The sequence below is a fragment of the Palaemon carinicauda genome, chromosome 44, assembly GCF_036898095.1.
Source record: "Palaemon carinicauda isolate YSFRI2023 chromosome 44, ASM3689809v2, whole genome shotgun sequence".
Lineage (NCBI taxonomy): Eukaryota > Metazoa > Arthropoda > Malacostraca > Decapoda > Palaemonidae > Palaemon > Palaemon carinicauda.
The window spans coordinates 48,339,701-48,367,200 of NC_090768.1; the positions used below are offsets into that span (position 1 = coordinate 48,339,701).

The 27,500-nt window shown below is 35.3% G+C and overlaps 1 protein-coding gene and 1 long non-coding RNA gene across 2 annotated transcripts in view; both read right to left on the minus strand.

Annotated features, from left to right (window-relative positions):
* The window catches only part of LOC137634102 (uncharacterized), a 48,526-nt gene extending 42,596 nt beyond the window's left edge, over positions 1-5,930 (minus strand). The window contains exon 1 of the long non-coding RNA XR_011042449.1: positions 5,796-5,930. This is a non-coding gene — a long non-coding RNA (uncharacterized lncRNA). The remainder of the gene's footprint in view (positions 1-5,795) is intronic.
* Positions 5,931-10,171: 4,241 nt separating this feature from the next.
* LOC137634541 (homeobox protein HMX1-like) overlaps positions 10,172-27,500 on the minus strand; it is a 24,540-nt gene continuing 7,211 nt past the window's right edge. Inside the window, exons 2-3 of the mRNA XM_068366993.1 lie at positions 22,200-22,303; positions 10,172-10,596 (exon numbers count right to left, since the gene is read on the minus strand). Of these exons, the coding sequence (XP_068223094.1) occupies positions 10,258-10,596; positions 22,200-22,303 (443 nt within the window). The 3' untranslated portion in view covers positions 10,172-10,257. The remainder of the gene's footprint in view (positions 10,597-22,199; positions 22,304-27,500) is intronic.

Sequence of the window (27,500 nt, forward strand, 5' to 3'; positions counted from 1 at the left end):
AGATAGATAGATAGATAGATAGATAGATAGATAGATAGATAGATAGATAGATAGATAGATAGATAGATAGATAGATAGATAGATATATGATTTCAAAATTTATCAAATGGCCGATGTCAATGCCCTTATTTAAGCATCTTTTAGAAGTCTACCTTCTAAGAATTCAAGCTACTCTCTCTGGTGAAATTGATATGAATTTTTAAATTTAAAATTAATTTTCGAACACTTACCTGTATAACTTAATTCAGCCGATCACATCTGTGTCGGCTCCACAGATGTAATCGGCTGAATTAAGTTATACAGGTTAAGTGTGAGACAAATAATAAATTATATCAAACAATGCTCTCTGTCATTTTCTTCCTGGAAATTGATGTATCGAGTAACCTGTGTTGTATGGAAGAATGAGTCCTACGGCTTAACCCAAAGAAAACTATATTTCTATTGCTTTACCAACACTCGCTTGAAGTGCGAAGTGTAGGGTTAGCATGGCTTCTTTCGTCTCCTGTCATAAGTCTCATTCTTGATCTTCAATGTAAGTGAGTGGGTAAGATATAAAACGTTGGTCTTGTGTTTAGGTAAAGTCTAAAGTCACGAATCACATTACCAGGTATGCTGAACTTCTATTGACAAAGAATTTCGTATAGCTTGGGGTAGGTCATATGACAATTATCTATGGAGTTAAACAGGCGTTTAACAATTCGGGGGATGGGAGGTACAGGGGAAGAAACGTTATAACAACGTCACTGAGGGACGTCATCACTTTCGCGAATGTGTGGGTGGCTAAGACTGGCTTTAGCCTCATTTTCTTAAGTAAAAAAGTTAATGAAACGTAATTGGCAATGCACAGTATTTCCCAAAATTAGGCCATTGTATGAAACGCCGCCTGCTTTGATATCATGGAAATCCATCAGTTATTTTAGGAGTTATTTAAAAAAAAAACTATTACACGGCCTCTGGAAACGTTAGTAGTTGTGGAATGATCTTCCTAATAAGAGTAGTTGAATCAGTTTTTATGTTGACCACGCTGACATAAGTCTTTTTATAGTTTGTAAATGAAATATTTGTTTTAATGTTTTTAAAATATGTTATTTCAAGTGTTTATTACTTCTTATATTGTTCATCTATTTCCTTATTTCCTTTCCTCACTGGGATATTTTTCCCTGTAGGAGCCCTTGGACTTACAGCATCTTGCTTTTCCAACTAGGGTTGTAGCTTAGCTAATATTAAATAATAATTAATAAATAAATAATAAATAAAAAATTATAAATAAAAAATAAATAAATAAAAAATAAATAATAAAAAATAAAATAAAAAATAAAAAATAAACAAACGAACAAAAACAAACAACCAATAAACAAAAATAAAAATAATGATAAATAATAATAAAAATAATGATAAATAATAAATAATAATAACAATAATAATAAAATGTTTCTTCAGCTAGCCTTCTTCTAGAGAATGTGAAAAACTGTCTTAAACAATAAAAAAGCAATGGGGTAAGTTTATTGGGATAAATACAGTCGCCACCGTAACTGCTTCGAAAATAATTTTAACCCATTTAAATTATTTCCCTAAGGAGACTTATCAACAAAAACTGGAAAAAATTTAACTCGGTAACAAACACCGAGGTAAGAACATAGAACTATCAGTAACCACTAGCTAAGCATTTATAAAATCAAATTACCGTATCAAATAAACAAGTTGTGACAAAAAAAAAAATACTTTGTTAACAAATAAAAGCATCAATTAGTCATTATAGGAAGCCTACTTATCCTACACTTCAATACTAACGAAGTTGGTCTAATTCTGAAGACAAATTAAATACAGCAAGACTTACACAATTGAAATACATTAACATTTCTACATTTGAGTAAATTACTACTGTACTTAAGGGGGGGGGGGATGTCATTCCTGTCATTCCAGATTATGGAGAGAAAATTATAACCCCAGTCTTTACTGCAGCATACCCAAAGCAATCCAAGGGAAAATAATTATTAATAAAGGATTAAAAGTATTCAGTATTGAAATATAGGAGTAAATTTATCAAGTTATTGATTCTTGTAAGGCGCAGGAAATGTTCGAATCCACCATCAAAGGCACTGACGTACTTCAAAAGCTAAAGAAGCGAACATAATATTAGGTAAACTAATATGGTTGTGTTAAAACAATGGAAGTATTATTTCTCCTTGTTGGTTTTTCTACCTAGCGTGTTAGAATTATTTGTTGGCAAAGTCTATTAAATATTCTGTAAATAATGTACAGAATTTAAACTTGTATTTTTGAAGAAAAAAAAAAACCTGTCCCTGCTCTGCAACTTAGATGATTAACTGATTGATCAGGAATTATCTGCCATCCTGACATTTGAGGTCATTGACACCGATATGCTTTGTTATAAATGGAGAAATAAATAAATGGTTATTCAATTTAAAACAATAGAAGCAAAAACTTCCTTACGACAGCAGAAAAGCTTTCAGAAGACCTGCTTCACAAATAAATTTAAAAATACCCCTAGTATGGTACGACACAATCTTGGCATGGATGAACTCTTCATCCTCACTTCGAGCCTCAAACAGATAATCTATTTCTGTTGGTACTGCAAGTCGGACATTCTATCAACAAATGTCTCACTGTCATGGGTACCAAACATTCATCGCAATTTGGCTGATGTTGCATGTATTTTATATAAGCATATATAAAGATATAAATGTATATCTGTATACACCAATAAATATCTAGGTGTTTAAGTATTTCGTTTCGTGTAACATATCAAAATATATAAGTAAATCTCGAAGCAGTATGCACATATGTTGCGATAAAACTGTGCGCGACAATTATTTTCATTTGAATACCATGCGAGCCACCGCTCATAACTACTGGGGGAAGATGGCTTCGGTCTTTACGTATGGCCCTACCATTGGCCGACATGGGGTCACCCGGCATCTATTGTATATATCTATGAATGTTGTTGTGGTTACAGAAATGCTTTAGTAACACAACATATTTTAAGAAAGAGAAAACCGCCAATTGCCTTTGGATGGGATAAGAGAGAGAGAGAGAGAGAGAGAGAGAGAGAGAGAGAGAGAGAGAGAGAGAGAGAGAGAGAGAGAGAGAGAGAGAGCATAAATAAACAAGTCAACTGGCGGGTTATGACAACCGAGTGGATCATAAGCTTAAACTGAAACAAACTTTTAGAGTGGGGGAGGGGGAGACAGGTGAGGGAAGAGATTAGAGGGAAGGGAGAAGGAAGGGGGTTTGAGGTGGAGGGAGAGGGTAGGCGGAGCTTTTTAAAGGTTTAAAGGTCACCCATGAATAGTAGGGCCAAGGGACAGTGACAACACCTTATCGAGCACGAAAATGCCCTAGACACTGACAATATATACACATGATCAGCGCCCAAGTCCCCTCTCCACCCAAGCTAGGACCAAGGAGGGCCAGGCAATGACTGTAGATGATTCAATAGATAGACCTATAGCTCCCCCATTCCGACCCCCTTCCTTAACTCACAAGGATGGCGAAGATGCAGCGACCAAAGAAGCTAACAAGTTTGAGTGGGACTCGAACCCCAGTCAGGTATGTTACCACATCGGCCACCACAACCCTGTTCGTATTTCTGGAAAATCAAGTTTTCTCCTTTTGTTACGGGTAAAAGTGTCTTTATTCTCAACATCCCTCGTGCAACGAGCGCCTCACTAACTCTCTATTTAATGTTCAAGCTGTCCGCTTTCTTAGGCCGGCCCTAGACGTAACTGTTTATCTGAACAATATAACTGATCAGATAAAAATCGTTGCAAGCCATCTAACGTCGCTGCCCCTACACCATTCCGATATATCGTTACAATTTGCATCGGTTCCACAGTTTCCATAATGTCATCCGAGGAGGAGGATTCTCTGGCTCTAGCAGGTTTAGCTGCGGTATTATGCGTAAAAAGGGCAAAAAGTGCTTCTGGATCTAAGCGAGGTCGCAAGTGGAGTAGAGAATGGCTATTGAACAGAAAAACTTATACTCATACAAACTTGTTGGCGGAGTTGAGAGCGGTGCCCAAGGATTGGAAAAATTATATAAGGATGAACGAGGAAACGTACTTTTGAATCTTTTATCATTAGTAACACCTTTCATAGAGAAAGGAGAGTCATGAGATGTGCAATAACGCCTCATGAAAGACTGACAATCGTTAGATCGTTCAGATAAAAAGTATGAATGATTCAACTGTTAATGCCGCTCGTTCAGTTCATCTGAAACGATCAAAATCTGCGCAAATTTCCCCCCTACACGTCAGTTTTATCGTAACGATTTATCTGATCAGTTATATCGTTCAGATAAACAGTTACGTTTAGGGGCGGCCTTAGGAACTACACAGATCATGTTCTACCCTCTCACAGTCTATCTGCGAGTGTGTCAACAGAGGCTGGAAGTTATTTAGAATACCACCATTCAGACAATCCTTTGAGTACCAGCAAGAAACAGAGAGAGGGCAGAAACCAAGCTTCTTCACCTTACCGACAGAACTGACACTCAAAAATGTTTTCTAATAGAACCTTCATAACTGACAGAAACTCCACTCTAGAAAACAGACTTCGAAGGCTGATCTATCGATCGGAATGTTCAGATCTCCCAAACACCTACTACTCACAGCCCTTACAAACACTATGAAACCATGCAACCCCCTTAAAAATTATATATTGTATGCAAATCATCTCGAGACCCTGTCCCTGTGTCCCCAACACCAATCTTACTACACCACCCTGGTGTCCTCCCCACCAGTAAAGCCCTCCCTCCGCTCCCCAAAACACTCCAGACAAGCATATCAATCAATGCTAAAGAGGTAGTTCACGACCCTGCTTCTTTTCAAGAGAGACTGGATGAAACCACTCTTAAAATCGCTTTTTAAACAAGACCAAGTAAAAAAATAATGGCAATTCTATTACAAACATCAAGTCAGTGATGATTTATTAGTATTTCCACTGGTAAACAATCAAAATGTATTTCCCCTTTGTATCTAAAAGTAAATTGACTAAATACATGAATCTTATGTCTGGTTTGGTGGGAGTAAGTTAATGCGTCCACACTGTCGTTTGATTATTGATTGGCAATAGCTTACAAATACATATAATTACTCACGTTTTGGGACAAATAAATTCAGGTTTGGATACTAAATAAACCTCAAACTTTTCGTAAAATGGCATTTTTAAAATCATGAAAATAAATAAACGTGGATGACGGATTTCACATGAAATGAAAGAGCAAAAGATGAATATTAGGAATGGAACATTTGTCCAATAAATCTAAAAAATTAACTGGGACATATATGAATATGATGAGGTCCCTGAAATATAAAACTTGTCTCAGTAAATTACAATACGATGTATCACAAACCTTAAACCTGTTAGGATATAATAAATCATTCACAGTATAAATCAAGTTTACTGTAAAGCAGGCAAACCCTTAATTCAATAAGGGATATTGAAAATAAAGGGATTCCCCGATAACTCATATATTGAGTTGGGGATAAAGATAACAAATGGCTTGCACGAACTATAATGGTAAAACTAAAGTATAGTATTATAGTAAAACCCAACCTCCGCTCCCTTGTGACATTTCAAATAAGGGACTGGTTATAGCCTATGAAGGGCATCCTCTAAATAGATCGAAAAACTAGCCAGATAAAATGACTTACCAATATTGCATTTCCTCATCAAAACACTGACTTTACCGAGGACGGCCAGACTGTCAAAAACAGTTAGCCTACGCAGACACTACATAACTAAAATTCAGTACAATAAAGCAATTGTAATACCTACTGTCAACCTGGGGTGGCATGAATTGTGTACAAAACCTTCCCTGGTATGCGCAGAGCGAAGAAATTCAACGATGAAGTTATTTCCTGAAGGCAGTGGTGAAATCGTGGTTACACTACGAAGGAACTACTGCTTGAACTGACAGCCGCGACGTTCGACAAGTTCCGATGTTAGCTGCCATATACAACTAGACAAGTAATTAAAGATGAATATTATATGGACATAAAACAAAACGAAATAGTAACTCATATATATGGATAACCAAACATTAGAATGAAAAGACATTATACATTGCAATTCTATAGTAAACAATAAACAAAAAAAAATGCCATGAATTATGTACTGGCTTGAGACTGCCCACTCGGACTATTGAGCATCCATAATAATTGATACATTAAATAGTATGCAATTTTATAATATAATCAAATTCTGTCGTTTTCCAACTTACCATATATCAAATGTAAGCGTTCACTTATTCATTTTGCCTTAAAGTGCTACGTACTTATGAGTGATATCACATAGCATTCAAAAGTTTCAATGATAGCAGTAGCTCTTATTGAAAATTTTTTAATTATTTTCAATCTAGTAAATTAAAGTATTTAACACTACAAGTTAAGTAAATAAATAAGAGCCGAGACGGCAAGGGACATTACATGCTGTTCCGAACTCAGAACAAGGTACTAGAGCAATGCTTACAGACTTGTTGTGGTGAGACAAAGTCTAAATGCTGAATAGGCTAGAGTTGCTACACAAACGAAAAGTTGAGATTGCATTCTTTCCGTTGGTCTATCTGTGTATGCTGTCATTAATCTTTTTATTTTTTCTATTCCACTGCATTATATTCTAGTTTACTGCGTATTTATATTTGTCAAATAAATAAAATAACCCACAATGTATGAAAAATAGAAGTTTATTTAGCTTTCGAAGGGACCATCTCCCTTCCTCTTCAGAATACAAATGGTTACAAATTTTTTAAAAAGAGTTACAAAAAGGTTCTTAAGAGATAAAAAGCCCGTTACAGTCTTAGCGAATATTAACAGCATTTCACGGTGGTTTGTTTACATCGTTTAACAATTCCTTAACAATAGTTACATTGTTTTTTACAATATTATTTAAAAACTGATCCAATTTAAAATTACTTTGATATATATTAAAATTATTAGAATTCTGAATTAAAACAGCTTCAATCAGTTTCCGTCTATGTGTATCAGGCATTGATATCAATTTGTCCATATTCTTAAAATCTATTGGGTGATTTTCCCGTGTCATATGTTTAAAAACAGCGCTATTTTCATCACCTCTTCTAATGGAATCTCTATGTTCTCTCTTGAATTTGAAATAAGTTATCTTAAAAGGGTTTTCAAAGGTCATGGCTATGATTCTGGTTTTATCGAAAAGGCACACTTAAAAGCAAGGAAGACATATTATGTTGCAAAAGAAAGAGAACCATTTCTAAAAGATGATGAGTGTCTTCTTGTCATTCCTCAAACAGGCCAAGACAACAAATTACTTGACACCTGCCTAAAAAGTTGCAAAGTAGTTGGGGTATATAAAAATAATTTAACTATTAAAAAGGTGTTGACAAAATCAGGGAAAGGAAAGGCTGCCAAACAAGCATGTATATATAAACTACCATGTGGTTCGTGTGATAAAGTTTACATAGGAGAATCAGTAGATTTTGAGAGAAGAAAGAGAGAACATAGAGATTCCATTAGAAGAGGTGATGAAAATAGCGCTGTTTTTAAACATATGACACGGGAAAATCACCCAATAGATTTTAAGAATATGGACAAATTGATATCAATGCCTGATACACATAGACGGAAACTGATTGAAGCTGTTTTAATTCAGAATTCTAATAATTTTAATATATATCAAAGTAATTTTAAATTGGATCAGTTTTTAAATAATATTGTAAAAAACAATGTAACTATTGTTAAGGAATTGTTAAACGATGTAAACAAACCACCGTGAAATGCTGTTAATATTCGCTAAGACTGTAACGGGCTTTTTATCTCTTAAGAACCTTTTTGTAACTCTTTTTAAAAAATTTGTAACCATTTGTATTCTGAAGAGGAAGGGAGATGGTCCCTTCGAAAGCTAAATAAACTTCTATTTTTCATACATTGTGGGTTATTTTATTTATCATAAATACACGGAAAATTGTGTATTTTAATGTATATTTGTCAACAACCACCGAGTCTCACATATAGGCTATGTATTCTCGGGTGTTTAAAAGAAATTATACTTAATGCATGCCACCAAACAGTGCGGTTGTTTTAAATGTTAGTTTCTGTAGCTACAAGAATATTATTTATCCACTATAAACACCCGAAAAAGGGATATCTACTACTTTGCGTCCTAAGGTTTGCTCTTCAATTTTCAGAGGAATCACGTCCATTTCAATCTACAGCCTGTATTTACAGGCCCATGCTTAAATGTACGTGCATACACACCTGGAAAAAATAAAAAGTATCATATAAATGAAATTCACCAGTTTTCATGACAAGTCTCTGGTTGGCTTTCAAAAAATTTTTTACCCTTCACCATTTTAACCAACTTAATGGTCACTATTTAGTATCTTCAGGGTGTCAGTATCCTACTGTTAATATTTTTTTTTTTACTTACACATAAACAAATACCAAGGATGTTTCAGATGCTGCAAACTTTAAACTCAGATGGGGAAAATAAACTGTAATATTATTAAAGAACTAGAGGGCCACTCAGTTGAGAGCAGACCTCCGCCGCGGCAGCTTATTTCTCGACCTTTTGTTCGATCTTGACCCTGACCTTAACATGTATTAATTGGTGCGGTTTTTCATACTCTCGATTATGAACCTAGTTTGAAGTCTCTGTGACAACGATATCCTTACTTATGGCTGATTACGTGAATTGGACATTTTGCTTGACCGTGACCTTGACCTTCCAAAATTTAATATTTCCAACTTTTTACATATTAGTTAATCCATACAAGTGTCATTACTCTTCGATTAAAATTGTGGACAGGAAGGTGTTCACAAACAAACACACAAACAGGGGGTAAAACATAACCTACTTGCAACTTCGTTGGTGGAGGTAATTAATACACTGGATTAGCATTTAAAAAAAAATAGATAACCATCAATTCTAATACCATAGTAACAAAACTCACAGACTTCCGTGACTGATCCTGGGATGACATTAGTGTCAAATTTACCTTCAGTATATATTCTTGGGAGACAATTATTTTCTCATGTTCCAGGAAAATTACGAAATTAGGCTACCTAGACGTCTGAAAATAGAAATGCTACCCATATAAATTCCAGATCAACGTTTTGGATCATAAAGCAATAAAGGTGACACAGTAATTAAAGACAAAATGATGGTACAGTATGTAACCTAGCCTAAGTTAATCCACACGATTTCGTATCTTCCAAAACATTTTATAGTAATTACCTTCAGTGTTATACAATTTTTGTTCTACCAAAGAACTACAGTCTTACTGATTTGCCTTTTGTCTCGAAATGAAATGCCTCTGCAATTCAGACGCTTTTGTCTGTAAGATAGTCATAGTCCTTGAAGTGAATGTAGAAATATCTGTAATCTTGGTTCTTATAACTTACATTTTCTCTATCCCTCTCCCTCTTTAATCTGTCTTTACACTCGTAATAATTTGGTTCAAAGCTTCTTTCTTACTCTCCCTTAGTTTGTCTACAGTAGTAGCTAACAATAGGTGTCACAAAATTATTTCTGATTGTCGTAAATCTTTCACCATTTCCTGGAACCCCTCAAACTCAGATAAGTTGCTGGAAGGATAATTGAAGTGAACAAACTTACATAAATAGATGAAACATTCTTATCCATACCTGTAGGCCTATCGACAAACATCCACAAAAGTTTGATGCATTCATCCGTGGTCCACTACTCGCGGAAAGTTTTCCTGATTTACAAAAAATTCCACTGATAACAATAATCAAAAGTCTGAGAACTTTTTCTTCAGATCTTGATAAAAAATTAAATTTATTGTCCACGGTTTATCGTGAAACCTGAAAAGAAATGGATGTGAGGTCAAAAAAAATTGTTTACCTTCATTTCGAAGATAATGTTTGAGATACCCAGGTGAATGCTGAAGTTGACCAACAGGGCAATTGTTGTTCTGGTGATCGTTTAAGACAAAATTCCTTTGCGTCTTCCACTTCTTCACAGTGTCACAATAAACGAAGCTTGAATCAAAGGCCGACCTACGAAGGGAAATATAAACAGAAAGAAACGCATCTCCTGAAAATCCCCAATTTCCTGTTAATATTTATAACTGGTTTTAACCTTTTCTGTACAATTTTGCCAAAATATCGTGAAAAGTGTACTGAGAGGGGAGAGGGTACTAAAATATCCCTTTTATTATGAATATTTATTATGGATTTAGCTTCATTAGCTTTATTAAATAATAAAGATGAGTAGACGAATTGTGGAACGGGTTATAGTTCAAATCTGAGTTGCTGTGTGGTCGTGAGATGTGGAATAGGAAGTTTCAGCGGCTGCGGAAATAGGAGTGAGAAGTGGCGGAGGTGGGACTATGTGAGTGGTGTGTGAGTGGGGATTCAGAGGGTGGTAATACGACCCAAGAATGGGAGGAATCGGAGGCAGCACCGGGTATAAATGCGGAGGGATGAGCCCTTGTCTCTGTGCAAGGCGCATGCGAGCGGCCATTTGCTTTTTCCATTTCGTCCGACGATTTTGGAACCAGGTTTTGATTTGGGTCTCTGTTAGTGATAACGCCTGAGAAAGCTCCAGCCTCTTTGAGACGCTCAGGTATTTATCCACCTGGAAAGAAATAAGAAATACGCATCAGTTGAAGGTTTACCTTTGAACTACAGGTATAGTTGCATTACAATATGACTTTTGATGAATTGAAATAAAATCAAGCTCTGAATCAGGTAACTTTTTTTTATGAAAGCTGACAACTTTGTGTTGGAACAATCATGGTAGGCATAATAACGAAGATGTCGACAAAGAGGAACATACAAGTATGGCATGTACAGGGCCAAGAAAAAACCACAATCGGTAGTGACACAGAGAATCATAAATTATAGCAGAATGGCTATAGTACAAGATAAAACGAAGTAGGCTAGTTTCGAGATTAATTAAAATGTCATAAGTAAAAAAAGGTAAGGTGTGTTTTCAGTATAAAAAAAAACACCTTTGTAAATGGGGAACCAGAGAAGAAAAAATAAAACTATATTGGGAAAGGTTATCAGATGACATACAGTAGGTGTCACAGTCTGGGAGTATCCCAATAGAAGGAGATCTACCTGGCCAGGCAGGGGAAGACAGAGCTGTTTTGAGTAAGCAACGAAAAGAAACTTATGAAGTGAGAAACAGGGAGAGAGCGAAAGAGTACTGAAATTCCGTGAAGGTTAAGTATTAAAAATGATTCTACTGTCATACAATAAAAGGTTTTCAATGTACAACAGAGAATGGTGTAAGTTGAACTGTAAGTGATGGAAAAAATGGGCAAGGATACATTAAAAAAAAAAGTGGAACTAAAAAAGGAAATAAATTAAAAATGAGAAAGAAATTTACGAACAATGCAACATAAACCAGGAAAATAAAGAATCTACTGACAGAAGATTTATACAAGGCACCAGAAGAAGCATGAGGTGTGTAATTTGTAAGGGATATAGTTAGAGGCAGAGGTGGAATTAGAATGTACAAATGGCAATTAAAAAGAGCTTTCAAAATCTACTCGAAAGGAAGTAGGAGAAAAGATTTAGATATGCAGAGGAGAGAGGAGAAAAGCTAAAAGGTAGGTGGAAAGGGGAAATAAAATATATTGGAGCAAAGGAATCAAGATCTCAATACAGTGGAGTGGTAACAGAAAATGTTCAGGGTAGTTAGGTGGACGATGGGAGATTAATAAAATGTAAAAAACAAAAGTATATAAGAGAATAAAATGGATACTCCATAACTATGGGGAAAGCACACATAGTATATTAAACACAAAATTTTGACAATCTAATCAATGAGCATTGTAACTGAGGTGAACTCTCTATACTACAGGATGAAATTAAGACACAAAAATTGTAACGCTCAATTTTATTTCTTAAACGAATATTCATCCTGAAGAATACACCAATATTAACACTTTTATGCATAAATTCTTTAATGCACACCACTGAACTGCTGTGTACACTTTCAATAATATCCAGATATGAATCAATATTGTGGATTGTTATACTATTTTAACAACTATGAACCCCTCACTAAAAGTATGTTATGAGCGGTATATGCGGTACTAAATCGTTTGTGACTTCCCCAATATCCAAAGATATATCCAAGCAAAATATATTAAACTTTCAAAAGCTTGAATAAATCAATAGACACTGTACAAACGCCCTGAGAACTGGTTTTCAACCAAGTCTCTAGACCTACTTTGTCAGTTTATATACTCTGTTAAATAGTACTCGCATATTCTGGTAATTTCCACACTAGAGGTGTGATGAACTACTTAGTTTTGGGCTTACTGCTGGTATGACTGTCTGTAATTGTCTTCCAATAACTTAAACCCATTGATAATCGATTCACAACTCTGTCATAAAATACTAATCAAAATAGGTAAATCAATACATGTATACAAAGTACTACACAAAATAAAAATACATTACATTACCCTAAATGATGCATTATGATATGCATCTACATACTCAGCCACCAAAATCAATATTATCTCTTGATTGATGATTTTGTACTTATCTTGGTGAATCTTGTTCACATGCCATAGTCTTCAATTGTTGCTTGGAAAATTTTCATCATTAATAAGCAAATCATCATCAATCTGGAGGTGTCTTTTTTGGAGTATTCCACTTCTGACAATCTTGAAGGTTGACCAAGTACTCCTTCCGCCTAGACCAGAACCTATAAGACAAGACTTGCACTTGTTTCCTACTTTTTTAGCATAGATTTCTGGTCCTTTAGGATGTCCTAGCGGTGGAGATACTGTAGGTTTCATAGTCAGTAGCTGACTTGGATATAATGGCTGAAGATCTCTGACGTCATCACTTATTTTTCTCAATGGTCATGAGTATATTATTCATACTACTTCACACAAGAGTGCATGGTAAGTATCCTTGTTGATCCGTGTAGCATACTTAAGCAGAAATGGCGATAGACCCTTGAAAATTAATTAAATCCCTTGTTCCCTCACAACACAAGCTGGACCCACCTTGTAACTTCTTCTTGGTAAAATTAGGCTTTCCTTGCAACCTAGTGCTCAAGCTTGTCCTTTTCTGTTGCTAATGGTGCCTTCCTTTATGTATTCTCTTCTGCAATATGAGAAGGTGTACTGGCCACCTAAATTTTGATCCGTAATTCTTTTAATTTTATTTTGGCAGACATAAGGTCCAGTTGATGCATCAGATCTATGTGAAGAAAGCTTGCTGTGATGAAAATGACAAGATCTGTGGGATCAGATAGACTTTCTGTCCAGGTGTCTTTGTACATCTTAATCCATTTATGAACTTTATGCCTAAAGCCAAAAAATGTAGTTTCCTATTCTTCATGATTTCTTATAGCCCTTTGGATATCCTCTTTGGTGTCCAGGGCACCCATATAAAGCTTTTGGAAAAGTATTTGTCAAACAAATACTTCTTCTGTGCTTCTCTGGAATACCATGATTTCATTAATTTTCTCTGTAAATGCTGCAGCAGTGGCTCTTTGGGCTTTTGAAAGTTTGGGTGAAGCATCATCAGTTTCAACCTAGTCATCAATACCTATTTCTTTAACCATTTCTTGATCCAAGTTGTTACCCACTGAAGGAAGGGGACTGATGTCTTCAGCATCAACTACTCTTTCTTCAGTGGTATATGACATTTTGGATGAAATATATATCCTGTTTTCCAATTTCACTTAATTCTGGAATGTTCCTAAAATCGGTTCTAGAGATTTCTTCTTCTTCTTCTTCTTCTTCTTCTTCTTCTTATTATTATTATTATTATTATTACTAGCTAAGCTACAACCTTACTTGGGATAGTAGGATGCTATAAGCCAAGGAATTTAACAGGGGAAAATAGCCCAGTGAGGAAAGGAAATAACAAAATAAATACTTTACAAGAATTTCAATCTTTCATATGTAAACTATAAACACTTAAAAAAAAAAACAAGAAGAAGAGAAATGAGATAGAAGAGTGTGCCTGAGTGTACCCTCAACCAAGAGAACCCTACTCCAAGACAATGGAAGACCATGGTACAAAGGCTATGGCACTACCCAAGTCTAGAGAACAATGGTTTGATTTTGGAATGTCCTTCTCCTAGAAGAGCTGCTTACCACAGCTAAAGAGTCTCTTCTACCCTTACCAAGAAGAAAGTAGCCACTGAACAATTACAGTGCAGTAGTTAAATCCCTGTCTACATGTTCAAACACCTGTAATCCTCACATGGACGCAAGGAGCACTCTTTCTTCGGACAATGTGTAAGGGTGACGACCATGGGCTGGAGGCCTTATGGCAAAGGCTCATTTCTTCCATTTCGGCGAACGTTTGTTTGGTGGCTGCCAAATGATCCGGTGCCAGACACTAGAATCTAGCGAACACTGGGGGCCCCATCATCTTGATATGGTGATAAATAGCATGTTTGGCGAAGTTCCAGACGGAAGACTTCCGGATACGATGCGTAGGCATATGTGGGGCGCTGATGTGGAGAGCGAGGACAGAGGGGGCGGGTTAAAGAGGTGTGGATGAGCAAGAGTCTGGCAGATACTAAGCAGACGTTGGCAGATTTATACAGACTACATCGTGTCCTAGCAAGAGGCCTTGGCAAAAGAGATTGATTGATTGATTCAAGGTTTTCAGGCTGGCAAGTAACCGTGTCTACCAAAAATCGCACACCTGTACTTGGCAAGCCACTGCCACAAGCGATGGCCTACATCCACGTTTTTGGCCACTGATAACTGTTCGCACATTTCTTTGCAGCAGCCCCGAATCTGGAGTGGTAGTAGTATAACTGCAGCCGATGGGCATCAGTAAGTGGCTGTAGAGGTCGGTGGTTGGGGCGTGAGCGAGTGGTGGGTAGTGGGTGGCTGTGTGGCCACTCTGGCATGTCACGGGATAGCCGGCTGTGTCCTACTGCATACACGTCAGCTTCGATCGATGTTGAATAGTTGTCGTCTTTGTCAGGAGTGACGGCGTTAATGGAGGTCTTCAAGGTAGACAAGTGCCTGTCCATAAGGGTCTCGACTTTGGTCATCAGGTCCTTCATAGGCACGATATCAACACTAGGTATGACAGCCCATACTGATTCAGGTAAGCGTCGTACCCGAAGGGCATGAAGTAGGTTCACCTCACGATGAGAGCCGTCTGTAGCAGGTTGCAGGCGAGTGATACTGATTATTTCAATGAGGGTGAGCGAAGCCTTCTGGTTCCCCAACAGTTGTTGAGAGCTGAAAAAGTTTGGCTATACAGGTTGTTGGTAATGGCGAGTACTGCTCCAGGAGGTATGATTTGCGGGAATCATACGTTACTGGAGTGTCCCCTTGCTCGCAAAGCCAATCGGAGATTTCCGGGAAAGTGTTCTAGGGGATCGCCGTGAGAACATAATCTGCTTTAGTGCTTGACTGAGTTATGCCCTTGATGCAAGACTGGACCTTTGTGCTCAGAAACCAAGCGAATTCCTCTGTACTAGCAAAGGGCGGTAGTTTTATGGATGTGGCGTAGATAGGAGAGTCAAGAGTCGGAAGGCGACATCATCAAATAGTAAGTCAGCAGTGAGGGGGGAAGGCGGGAGGGAGCTGTTCACTCCGGGTTCACCAATTGTGCGAGCGAGCACTTAGGTTGTAACTGAGAGGTGAGGTGAATGAAACTAACTTCATTCCAACAGACAGCGAGTTTATATACAAGTACCTTCAATGGAAGGTCACAAATTCTTTTTCAATTCATGAAAAGACAGGGTTGAACCGATTCTGTTAACAGTGAGGTGTAGATCGAGGTATACAATAAAAAAGTAAATAGCTTTATAGTGTACAAGTGTGTGTGTGTGAAACACGTGTGTTACAAGGTAAAAGAAAAGGTTGAAATATGGGAGTGTGGAATGATAGGAAGAGCATTGAAAATATATCTAAGCAAAGTAAAACTTATGACGACAGATAAAAAAGTATAGGGAAAACTTTAGTCAAATAAGTGACTGTGAATATTTGGAGAGGTGGAAGAATGAACTCAATGTTATGTATCAAATATAACATAGTTATAAAAAATGCACCTATTCCAAAATATTCTTACCGGATAAGGGTTACTCGATACCTAAATTGCATATGAGGGACACGTGGGGAAGAGACAGGAGGAGGAAGAGAAGGAACATTAATTGTGGTAGAGTCAAGTCTTAGAAGAAATATAACATTCCAATGAGAACAAGAAACCGTCAACCATTTTCATGAGGATCAATTTGGCAAAACTACAAGCCTTCCTTTCCTGAAGTGTTATACAGACAAAATCATAAAATTCAACAAAAATAACGAATCGATCAACGACTATGTTTCCATGCTAGGAGTGAGAGCCATGGCCAATAACAAAATTATTGCGGATTAAAAAAAAAAAAAAAAAAAAAAAAAAAAAAACCGGAAACAGACATTGCTTTTTTAGGAGGAAGTAACACATGTAAGCAGGTGCCCACAAATAAGAAACTCTTCTTGATAGGGCAGAAACAAATTTCCTGTATTATTTACAAATACCAACAATTGTAAGCTGACGGCAAATAATCACACATTATGTCCAAAGTCAAATGTAAGATTAAGATGATAGTTGAACCTACATCATGCAAAAATACTAAATCATGCAAATTAATCTAATTAGACAAAGTGTACAGTAGAACATATGTAGCCAGATCATTTTTCCATAATGAGGTGAGATAATACTACGGAATGACGCAAACGACGACTTCAAGTAAATTTACTATTCATAGTCAGACTGAAAGTATTAACTAATACTTCACAAAAAACCACAATAAATAATGGCAAACTAGATAATAGGCACTGTGGATTCTTTGCCATAAACATACCAGATTCTCAATGTATGAAACTGAGCACTAATAACAAATAAAAACACGACTTTCTTCCCATTTATAAACACTCAAGTTGACTTTCCCATTTCATCCGCCCTGCAATCTAAAAAGTTCGTACGTAACACATTAGTATTTGAAACTCGACCATGACTCCAATACCAGCCTCAGGTTCATCTTCCAAAACATACTTCAATCCTACTTAAAAATATATTTACTAACCCAGGTCACCCCTCGTCTAAGCTACTTGACATACCACAGTAAAATAGAGCTCCTCACGCAAGAATATTTTAAGGGGTGTGAAAAAGGCCCAAGTCAACTTTTGGCATAGTTCCTGTCAATCTGAAATCAGTACCACTTAACCAGAACAAATGAAACCCGAGGACACTTACTGAGGCTCTAGTGAATATAATATCAGCAAAATCACAATATCCGTCGGCATTATGAAATCAACCACAAGGACAAGGTCCCGCAGCAGAGACAGCGAATGAACATCTGAGGAAGCTAAACTCAGGTATTGCTTCCCAGCCTAAAAATTAATCGTGATGCTAAATGAGTCTGTTGAAAGGATGCTACTGCAATTATTGTCAAGCTTAGCAGCCGCAACATAATTATTCATAATTACTAAACTTCCCTATTATAAACATGAATCAACTAGATTTACGTCAATTTAGTATTAAACGCTACACAAAAATTAAACAAAACCAGTTCGTTTTCATCTCCACTGATAAAGGTCTTGTACATAATCTTAAAATAGGAGGCATTTGCTTACTTAAGAATTTTAGTTTAAAAAAACTAGTTCTAATGGTAATGAAAATCTACTCACAATCATTATTATAATCTTGAATAATTATTTTTATATCTCAATTAATATTCGAGTATGGCATTAGGTATTGCTTTAATTGGCACTATTTCTGTAATTATCACTTATAGTCTTAAAATTACAAAAGTATATGTATATTAGTGTGTTTTGGGGTTATAATATTTATACATATGAAAAGAATTTCTTCTACGATAGTAACTGAATTGAAGGAACAGCTAAATTATGAATTCTAAATCTTGAATCTATTTTTCTTGTGCATACTCTAAATCTTTAACAAATATATTAACTTATGCAGATTTTTGTTCCAGGTCTTCAACATAGGGTAAAGGCTATAGGTATTTCTTACCGCGTAGTTTTGCAAATGTTTCACTAGCCATAGATAGTGTCTTCAGTGTTTACACTATTTAGTCTAAATGGGAAAAAAGCCTTTATAAGCAGATGAAAGATCATTCTGGGAATCCACTTAGCATCAGTGAATTTTGATTTACACACACACAAGTATGTATCTATCAATAATAATAAATCTTATTGATGGGTGATTTCAATGTTGACCGAGTATGATATGTTATTAATGCCAAGTGCCTTTTAGACAAAAGTCCTATGTTCGATCCAGATGCAATGCAGAAATGTATCTATATTGCACACATGATTGTGTTTTGATTTACGACGATATAAAGTGCAGCTAGATTTACCAAACAACACGAAACTTTCCCTTGTTCCAGAATAAAGTTGCTTTCCTGCAGATATTGGTTAATTATAAGGTTATCATGGGTGTAACTGAGGTGATTGTCACTGCATCATTAAGGAGATGATATATAAATCAGCGCCAAAGTTTAGTCTGAGTTAATCTCATTTGTAAATAATTTCAACAGTTCTAATGAGCGTAGATTGGATTAATAATTTTAGTCCGAAATGCAACAAGCAAAACCTCAGCAGTTGGAGAGGTTGGACAGCAAGACGGAAGAAAGAGAGCAGGAGTAGAGGTAAGGTAGTGTGTGTTCACCCTGATGGTGAAACTGTTTCTGAGTATATTTAGCTGTAATGTTGACATGCTAGGATGATTGGTCTTGTCTGGAGGTGATATTTTTTCACAACTTTTTCATTAGCACTGCAGTTGGTGGACATGTCATTTTTGTTACTTTATTTTGTTATCTACAGGGTTATCTAGGCGGTTATCAGCTGTTTACTCTTTATCAATGATTTTTTTCGGTAATGCATTTACCTCATAGTTGATAAATTCAGTGTCTACGAGAGATGGGTTGAGTTGAAACATCTCCAAATGAGTTGCTCTCTTGGTGGAAAAATGAATGAGGCCACAGCGAGCAGAAGTTAATAACAATACAAACTGTACTTTTCTGCCTATGGCAGCTACTAAATATTGCACATTATCAACTGGCTATGAATCTACCGGAAGTTCGCTGTCTTCCACAATTCATTGAGGACCTCAACTTTGCATCTGGCTACCATGTATGTTCAAGCATGAGCTTTGAATATAGCGCTGATAAAAATAAAGGTCAGGTAATGATAAAGCTGTCAAAATAAAAGTCATTGGGGAATTCCATATTCCCTTTTCCTGTGCAATGATTAAACTTCCATGTTCAAAGTGTTCACATGTAAAATTTTATGTCAAAAATATCATAAGGGAGCCTTTTTTAATAAGGTGTGCCTCGGCTCTGCTTCTCTTAGCGGCTCTATAATTTTTGCAGACTATGTTATTATGGCAACTAAGGCATTTGTAGTAGCCTGAGTTGGTACATCGAATGAAGGTACAAAGGCATGCAGTAAAGGAATTGAGGTAAATGGTCTTACTGACAATGACAGTTCCGAGAGTTTCAGCCATCAAGATCTAGCTGGATTTTCTGTGCTATAACATCTTCGTTATCATACGTTACACAGTTTTTAACATTAACATGCCTAGATTACCTAAAAATTAGGTGATTATATGCATAGGATTCCATATAATTGTTAATATACATATTTACGCATTTACACTTCATGGTACCCTAATGGCAAAACTACCAAATTTTTTAACTATAGTGACATTTGTATCTCGCGTTGTGACATTTGGTTGGTAAATTGAAAATTATTAAGAACTACCCTTACAGCTCTTATCCCGAGTGTCAGTTACAAGGTTTTCCTTGATTTGAGACTTTGTTGATCCCCTTCAAGGCTCTATATACTCCGTACTGTGCTTACCAGAAGTTCAAAGGTCAAACAGTATTCATGAACATTGTTACCTATCTTCCGACGATTGCCTTCATTATAATATTGTGTACTAAGCATGATATATACTAAATTTACAGTCACTAATTACAAACATAAAGTTATTTGAGGACAATGTTTAAATCAAATACCCTATTAAGCTTGGTAATGAGAGCCTTGAAAACGGTAATATCTGGAAAAAAGAATAATTGTTTTGGGAAGTTACATGTCTGAATAAAAACGTACTACAGACCTGTAACTCAAACATGTTTACCAGGTTTCTAAATAGGGTAAATTTGTATTGTATTACAGGGTGTACTGGGGGTCCCCCATTATCGTAGGACAAATATATATATATATATATATATATATATATATATATATATATATATATATATATATATATATATATATATATATATATATATATATATATATATATATATATATATATATATATCTGAAACTATTCATTTGCGACAGAAACGAGTGTCATTTTCGGAGAGAGCGTAATTTTTTCTATTAGAAAAAGTAGTTTTTTCCTAGTTTACATTGCCCTGTAATACACTCCAATAATACCCTAGATAGTTTTTAAAGATTTATTTCGTGGTCTTGTTAATTCCTGGGTCGCTACTATTCACGAAAAAAGTAAAAAGAATGGCGGAGCTTTTTCCTTTAGTTTACCCTCTATGGATTATTACGTTTTCTCTAAAACAAAGTTATCCAATAATAGAAAATATACATCCTGAAATTCCAGGAGGTATAACTAAACTATTTATAAATTAATTCACAAAAATAATAAATGTGCAAAGATTTGTTTTTAAAAATAACACATATGACTAAATATTTAAAAAAAATATATTGACATATAATTATGGGAATTTTTAAAAAGAGCGATCTATACCTAGGCAGTAGTTTCAAAAAAATTTTCTCTTCAGATTTTTATCACCAAAATTGGATTGGATTTACAATCTAACCAGCTAATAAGACCTCCGAGGAAAAAAAAAATATTTAAGAACTTTACAAAGCACTATCCTAACCATTATAGTTTTTTAGCATTCAACAAATTCAATTAATATTGCTATTATCATTACTATGTTTGCCATTTACTCAAAACTTATATTCAAAGGAAGATTTTTTTTTTCCAGACGGACTAAAATTCTTTTTTAAAAAAACAATGTTTTGTAATATATGCAAAGAAGTGAACGACATATTGTTTGGCTACGGATAACTCTTTAGCACCAATATTTCTCAACAATTTTTTTTTTCGTACATGAAGTACATGCTCTTAGAGGCTATTTTCCCTTATATCTATTTATTATGAACTCATTGAAAGCATGATGATACAGAAAATAGCAAACCGTTGTACCATGAGTTAATATTTGAAAGTCTTATGACGTCAGCGCTCACCGTAGTCTATATTTGACTTGTCTAACTAATGTTGTTACTGGTCTAATTTATTTATTTTTTTCTATTTCTTATTCAAAATTTATCCTTTACATCTCTATTTCCTTTCCGCAATGAACTGATTCCCCTGTTGGAGAAAGCATTTGCTTGAAAATATTTTCGAAAAATAATTTCACAATAAATATATCATGGTATCTTTTACTACATAACTGCAAACAATCTAATTACATGCTGATTTTATAGATAATCACTGTTAATTAATTCAAGCGAGTTAATGATTCTCTTGGAGATAATCCAACAAGGAAGATATAGTGAACTTTCATATTGGTTTGTGATTTCTACTTTGTATTGTCTTGTCGTTCCCTCCAGACTTGAAGTTATAATCAATTTTATATAGAAGATATTTATTTTAATGTTGTTACTCTTCGTAGATTATTCTATTTTCATTTTTTCCCTTCCTTACAGGGCTATTTTCCCTGTTGGAGCATCTGGGCTTATAGCATCCTGCTTTTCCAACTAGGGATGTAGCTTAGCTAATACTACTACTACTACTACTAATAATAATAATAATTAAAAGATACTACATACAAACCACTGTTATATGCCTTCTTATACGTATATCGAACAGGTACTGATTTGTACCGAAAATGTTATAGCCATAATAGGTAACGCCCCACGGTCCTGTTTTATCGCATCACAAATATATATCTAATTTACCTTATACATAAAATAACTTTTCTCATTTTAAAATTATCTAGCAAAACCTCCATCGGAGGGAATTTCTAAAAGCATTATTGTATAATTAACTGCAAATCAATTTTTTTTAATAATCAAAGATATCTATATCAAAAGCATGCAATTCAATGACTTTGATGTAACGTAATAAATAGAAAAAAAGGAAAAAAGTTTGCTTATCACTACAACTAAAGGCAAAACCAAAGTGGAGTCTTACTTTGAATTCCGCTTCAAGTCTTTCCAATTGCTTAGCGCTGTAGGCTTGTCTTGGCTTTCGATCAACCCCGGGCTTCCTCGACCTTCTGCCAGTTGGACGTGGAGCTGGAAGAATAAACCAATTAAAAAAGGAACAGTTTTTTGGGTTTCATGTATCACACATATATTATAAAAATAGAAATTTTATGGGAGCAGCTTGAGTCAGAAAGATAAACAAAACATGGAAATAAATTCTCTTTTTCAATTTTATATTGATACACAGCACAAGACTTTTTGGCTGAGAAATCTCTGGTAGAGCTCCCACTTTATTGTATGGATTGGGAAAATGCAATACTTCTTATCATCAAACCCCTGGTCATTTTGATAACATCATAAAAATGTAAAAACATTCAATCATTCTTCAATGAGAGTAAAACAGAGAATTCAATCTCCCTCATTACCCTCAAGTGATTATAAACATGTTTATCGTTTTGCCGGGAAGAGGTCCCCTTCAGCATTGTGCATACATTGTAATTAAGAAATTGTTTGATACGAACGAACATGGTGTGTTGTGTTTTAACCGGTCTGATTAGCAATACTCTTATCTGTTCCGGGATGTACATTAGAATTAGGCCTCCACTATCTTAGGGTATTTTCCTTATAATTACGTATTGCAGGGGAAAAACATCATTAGCCAATGTAAGAATCATCAGTAAAAACGAACAATTAATTACGACAAAGCCTAAAAAATAGTCAACCATGAATAGATGGCATAACTACTCCATTAAAATTGAGGACGGCCACGTACAGGGGTCTCTGGCATACCTCACTCCGATATCCGAAGAAGTTCACCCTGTCACACCCAAGGCCTTGGTCACACCCTGACTTCCCAGCGAGTAACCAAACAGATAGCGTAGGGAGGGATGGCAGAAGTCGTGGACGGCGCTAAACATTATAACTCGCTGTAAAGTAAGGGTGTGGCTGGGTGGACTTCTTCAGAGTGAGGCATACCAGGGATTCCTGTGTCCAACTGTATCATATTGCCCAAGAGTTGGCCACACATTTTTCTTGTGTCGTCAATATGTAGACACCTAAACAGGTTGGATTGTTCGTTAAATAAGTATCAACCATCACCAAGAAGTCTTAGAGAATTTTATGTTATATAATATACATCAAGATATGATGAACTCTAAAAAGTAGGGAAAACTGTTCAGGCTTCAATTTTTCTCATTGAAATAAATGTACACAAATTTTATGAGCTTTGAGGACGATTTCTTGGTTTTACTTACATTTGTTTGTTAAGCTTCGAAAGAAATAATATGAAAAATCCTTTAACACATTATTAAAAATAATGCTCGTTGCTTAGGCAAATGGTGCTACTCTCTTTGAATAAATTCCATCAACAGAATGTAGACTAGTGGTTGCTGAATCCCTTAACAAAGGATGTGACGTCCACAGCATTTTGACTTTGACACGAAGTATTCTGAAAAAGACCCTGGTCTGACGGCCAAATAGCTTTTGCACGAACATATAATTGCTCTGGAAGGAACTTTCACTTACTTTCAGGTGTATTTAGTAGTAATTGGTATAATATAATGGTTTATTGTTTGATTCCTATTTAATTTCTGATTTTATTGCTCTAATTTGTTTGTAAAGTGAGAAATAGTCAACCAAATATTTTTAAAAACCTTCTCATTCTTAATGTTTCTTTTTTTATAATTCAAATTTGTGATTATTAGTAGCAAAATAATCTAAAAAAAATATAACAAAATAAAGTTTGCTAGAAACTACTATCCATGTGTCTTAAAAACCATAAAATGTTTTTGCTCTGCGAATCACATCTTGGTAACAATGAAGCTACTCTTGCCTATTAAAAGACATATTTTTTATGCCTCTTGTTAATCCTTTACTTCCACGATATGTCAAAAGAATCAACCAGAGATTTTTAGTGTTTAAAGGCCGTCGTAGAAAACATGGATATTTCTAATTTGTTCTTAACTTTGAGAGAATAAATCTCACTTTGTTATTATTATTATTATTATTATTATTATTATTATTATTATTATTATTATTATTATTATTATTATTATTATTATTATTATTATTATTATTATTATTATTATTACTACTACTTGCTAGGCTACAACCCTAGTCGGAAAAGCAAGATGCTATAAGCCCAGGGGCCCCACCAGGGAAAATAGCCCATTGAGAAAAGGAAACAAGGAAAAATAATATATTTTAAGAACAATGACATTTAAATAAATATTTCCTATATAAACTATGAAATCTTAAAAAAAAAAAAAAAAAAAAAAAAAAGGAAGAGAAACGAGATAGAGTAGTGTGCCCGAGGGTTCTTTGCAAGTTACTTCTTGGCAATGACCGCAGAGTTTTGATATCTGGAGATTGTGTGCCAGTTAATGCTTAAGAAAGCTGTTTTGACAAGTGAAATAATCCATAACAAATCATACGGTCCAGTGGTAAAGATTCTGCAAGCATTGCTACTGCAAGTGCCATCACTGATGAAGTAACGCTTACTCTTGTTGACTTAAAAGTCTTCATTTCTTGTGGCTTATCTACTTGATGTTGCGAGAACGCCAAAAAGCTGTATCAAATTTCAGAGAGATGTTTCTAATAGCATGGAACCTAAGGAGACTGTGATACTTAGCCACTGTTAATAGTGATTATTTTATTTACTGGTGTTATTCACAGCTGATCTAATTTCTTGCTAGTATAACAACAGCTGCTCCTAAATGGGCGTGGGGGGAGGGTCTAAGGAAGACACCATTAAGCTTCGAAAATGCACGACCGGTCAGACGTAGCTTTTTCCACTGTCAGCCAATGATCATCATATAAGATATGGGTATATTATATCTTTCTCATTAAATTTTCCTTTCTACGAAAATAAAAAAAAATCTATATAATTCATCCATGTAACCATAAGCAATTTATAAATGTAAACAGAAGCAACACAATGTGTAAACAAAGGTTATGGAGGGGGGGGACTCAATTCATAATGAAGAGGAGGAGGGGAGAATCAGGCCAAAAAAAAAAAAAGAGAGAGAGAGAGAGAGAGAGAGAGAGAGAGAGAGAGAGAGAGAGAGAGAGAGAGAGAGAGAGAGAGAGAGAGAGAGAGAGAGAGGAGAGAGAGAGACTGATTAGACCCGTGCTGCCGATTTTGATTTCTGTGTCGTCTAATATATATATAAAATGTATACAATGTATAAAATATTGAAGTTATAAACCGAGAAGACTCGATTACACACCCAAAAAGAAAATTAGGGAAGTCTGTTGTAAGTAAAAATAAAAAGGCTGGGGAAAAGTAAAGGCCGGAAGGGAACGGAAAAGGTGGAAATTAATGGTTAGGACGAAACAATGGAACGGGAGGAAGAGGAGACAATGCATAGGTAGTTTAAATGAAATCAGGAACTGGCGTTTGAGTTAGCTTAAATGACAGTAAACTTCTATTCTCGTGCAATTCATCAACACAAAGGGAATGTAAATAAAGTTAAAGTATACACACATATATTAACAGTTACTTGCTGTTATTATGGGAAAAAATGTCAATTATATTAGACATTTTATTGCAAGAAAAGCATGCAAAACATATTGCACATTGCCTCAGTATCGCTAATGGCAATGAGAACAAATTCTGAAAAAGTTTTGAGTAGATTCAATATCTTAATTGGTAAAAAGGTTTAAGCAAACGCAAATTGTTTGCTACTTACGTAAATTTCTGATACGGGATCAAAATTAATTTGATTTTCAATTATCGATATATAAAAGGGCAAGATAAAGAAATTTCAAAATCGCATTGGCAATTTTATATAAAACATGAATGCAATGTTAAGTTTCTTATGTGTAGATCAGATAATGTCCCATTTGTACTGATAGGTTGACAAGATACGAAAAACAGAATTAATACGGAACGATCAGCATACTTAGAATAAAGGTAATCACTTACTGAGTGGCACAAAATAAGCAAAGATGAAAAGGTGATCAAATATCAATGCATACCATTCACGAGCAAGGGAAAACCTGTCATAAATCAAAACAATAGAGCATTTGGTGAAAGAGATTCAAACTTCGAGGAAAAGGATTTCATTGTCAAAGATATGCGCTTTCATAATTAGCCAAATGAACTTGCACGAAGACAAAAAGATTAAGTGACGAGGAACTGCAATCTAAAGAAGTAAGAAGATAGAAGTGGACAATAACCAAAATAATAAGACAATAAATTCGGAGTTATGTGAGTTAATACGTGTCAAGAAGCCTGCAAGGAAAGCAACCATGAACTTCTTAAGTTTTAAAGGTTTAAAGACCGCTCATGAATGGCAGAGGCAAGGGACAGTGACAATGTCCTAGCTCGTAGGACAAAGTCCTAGAGACTGAACCTGTAAACAAATGATCAGCACCCAAGCCACCTCTCCACCAAAGCTAAGACCAGGCTGGGCCAGTCAAAGGTTGTTGATGACTCAACAAGTAGACCTATGGGCTCCCCAAAACCCCTCATTCTTAGCACACAAGGATGGTGAGGTTGCAGACACTATAAGAAACTATAGAGTTTGAGCGTGACTCGAACCCCAGTCCGGCGATCGCCAGGCAGGGACGTTTCCAATAAGTAAGTTGTGCCGAAAAGAACCCCAGTTCTGAAAGACCATTGCCACAGACTTTTGTGGTGATTCATCATAAGGGAACATAGATTCATACGCAACCTTCGATGGTCGATTTTGAAGCAGCAGAAAATGATATTCATGACGACAAAGTAATAATAATAATAATAATAATAATAATAATAATAATAATAATAATAATAATAATAATAATAATAATAATGAAAGTTCTCGATGATGGCTCTGAAAACAAACGATGAATGAATCGAATAAAGTTGAGAAACATATCGGTTGGATTAAGGACATAATTATTAACAAAATTGATATTGACAAGCGGAATATAAAACTGAAAAATTTCGTCAAAATGATGATGTCTATAACTGAAGGAATATGAAGGTAATTATTTTTATAATAGACATATCACAAGCGTGTATGGCAGTCTGGCATGTTATTTAGGCTTCTCCCTCACACCATAGGAAAAACTACGCAATTTGAAGTAACGTCATAATAATCTTTTAATAATATTTAAGCAGGATATAAACACCAAGGAACTACTAATACTGCGGTGTGTTTATAAAAGTATGTCTAAAATTAAGGAACTGATTAGTAAGCGTCCACATAATAGAGGTCAATCTAAAACACATCCAGTGATGAAATCAAAATTAGTAAATGAATATAAGTGGAATGTTTAGGAAAATATTTTGAAAACTATG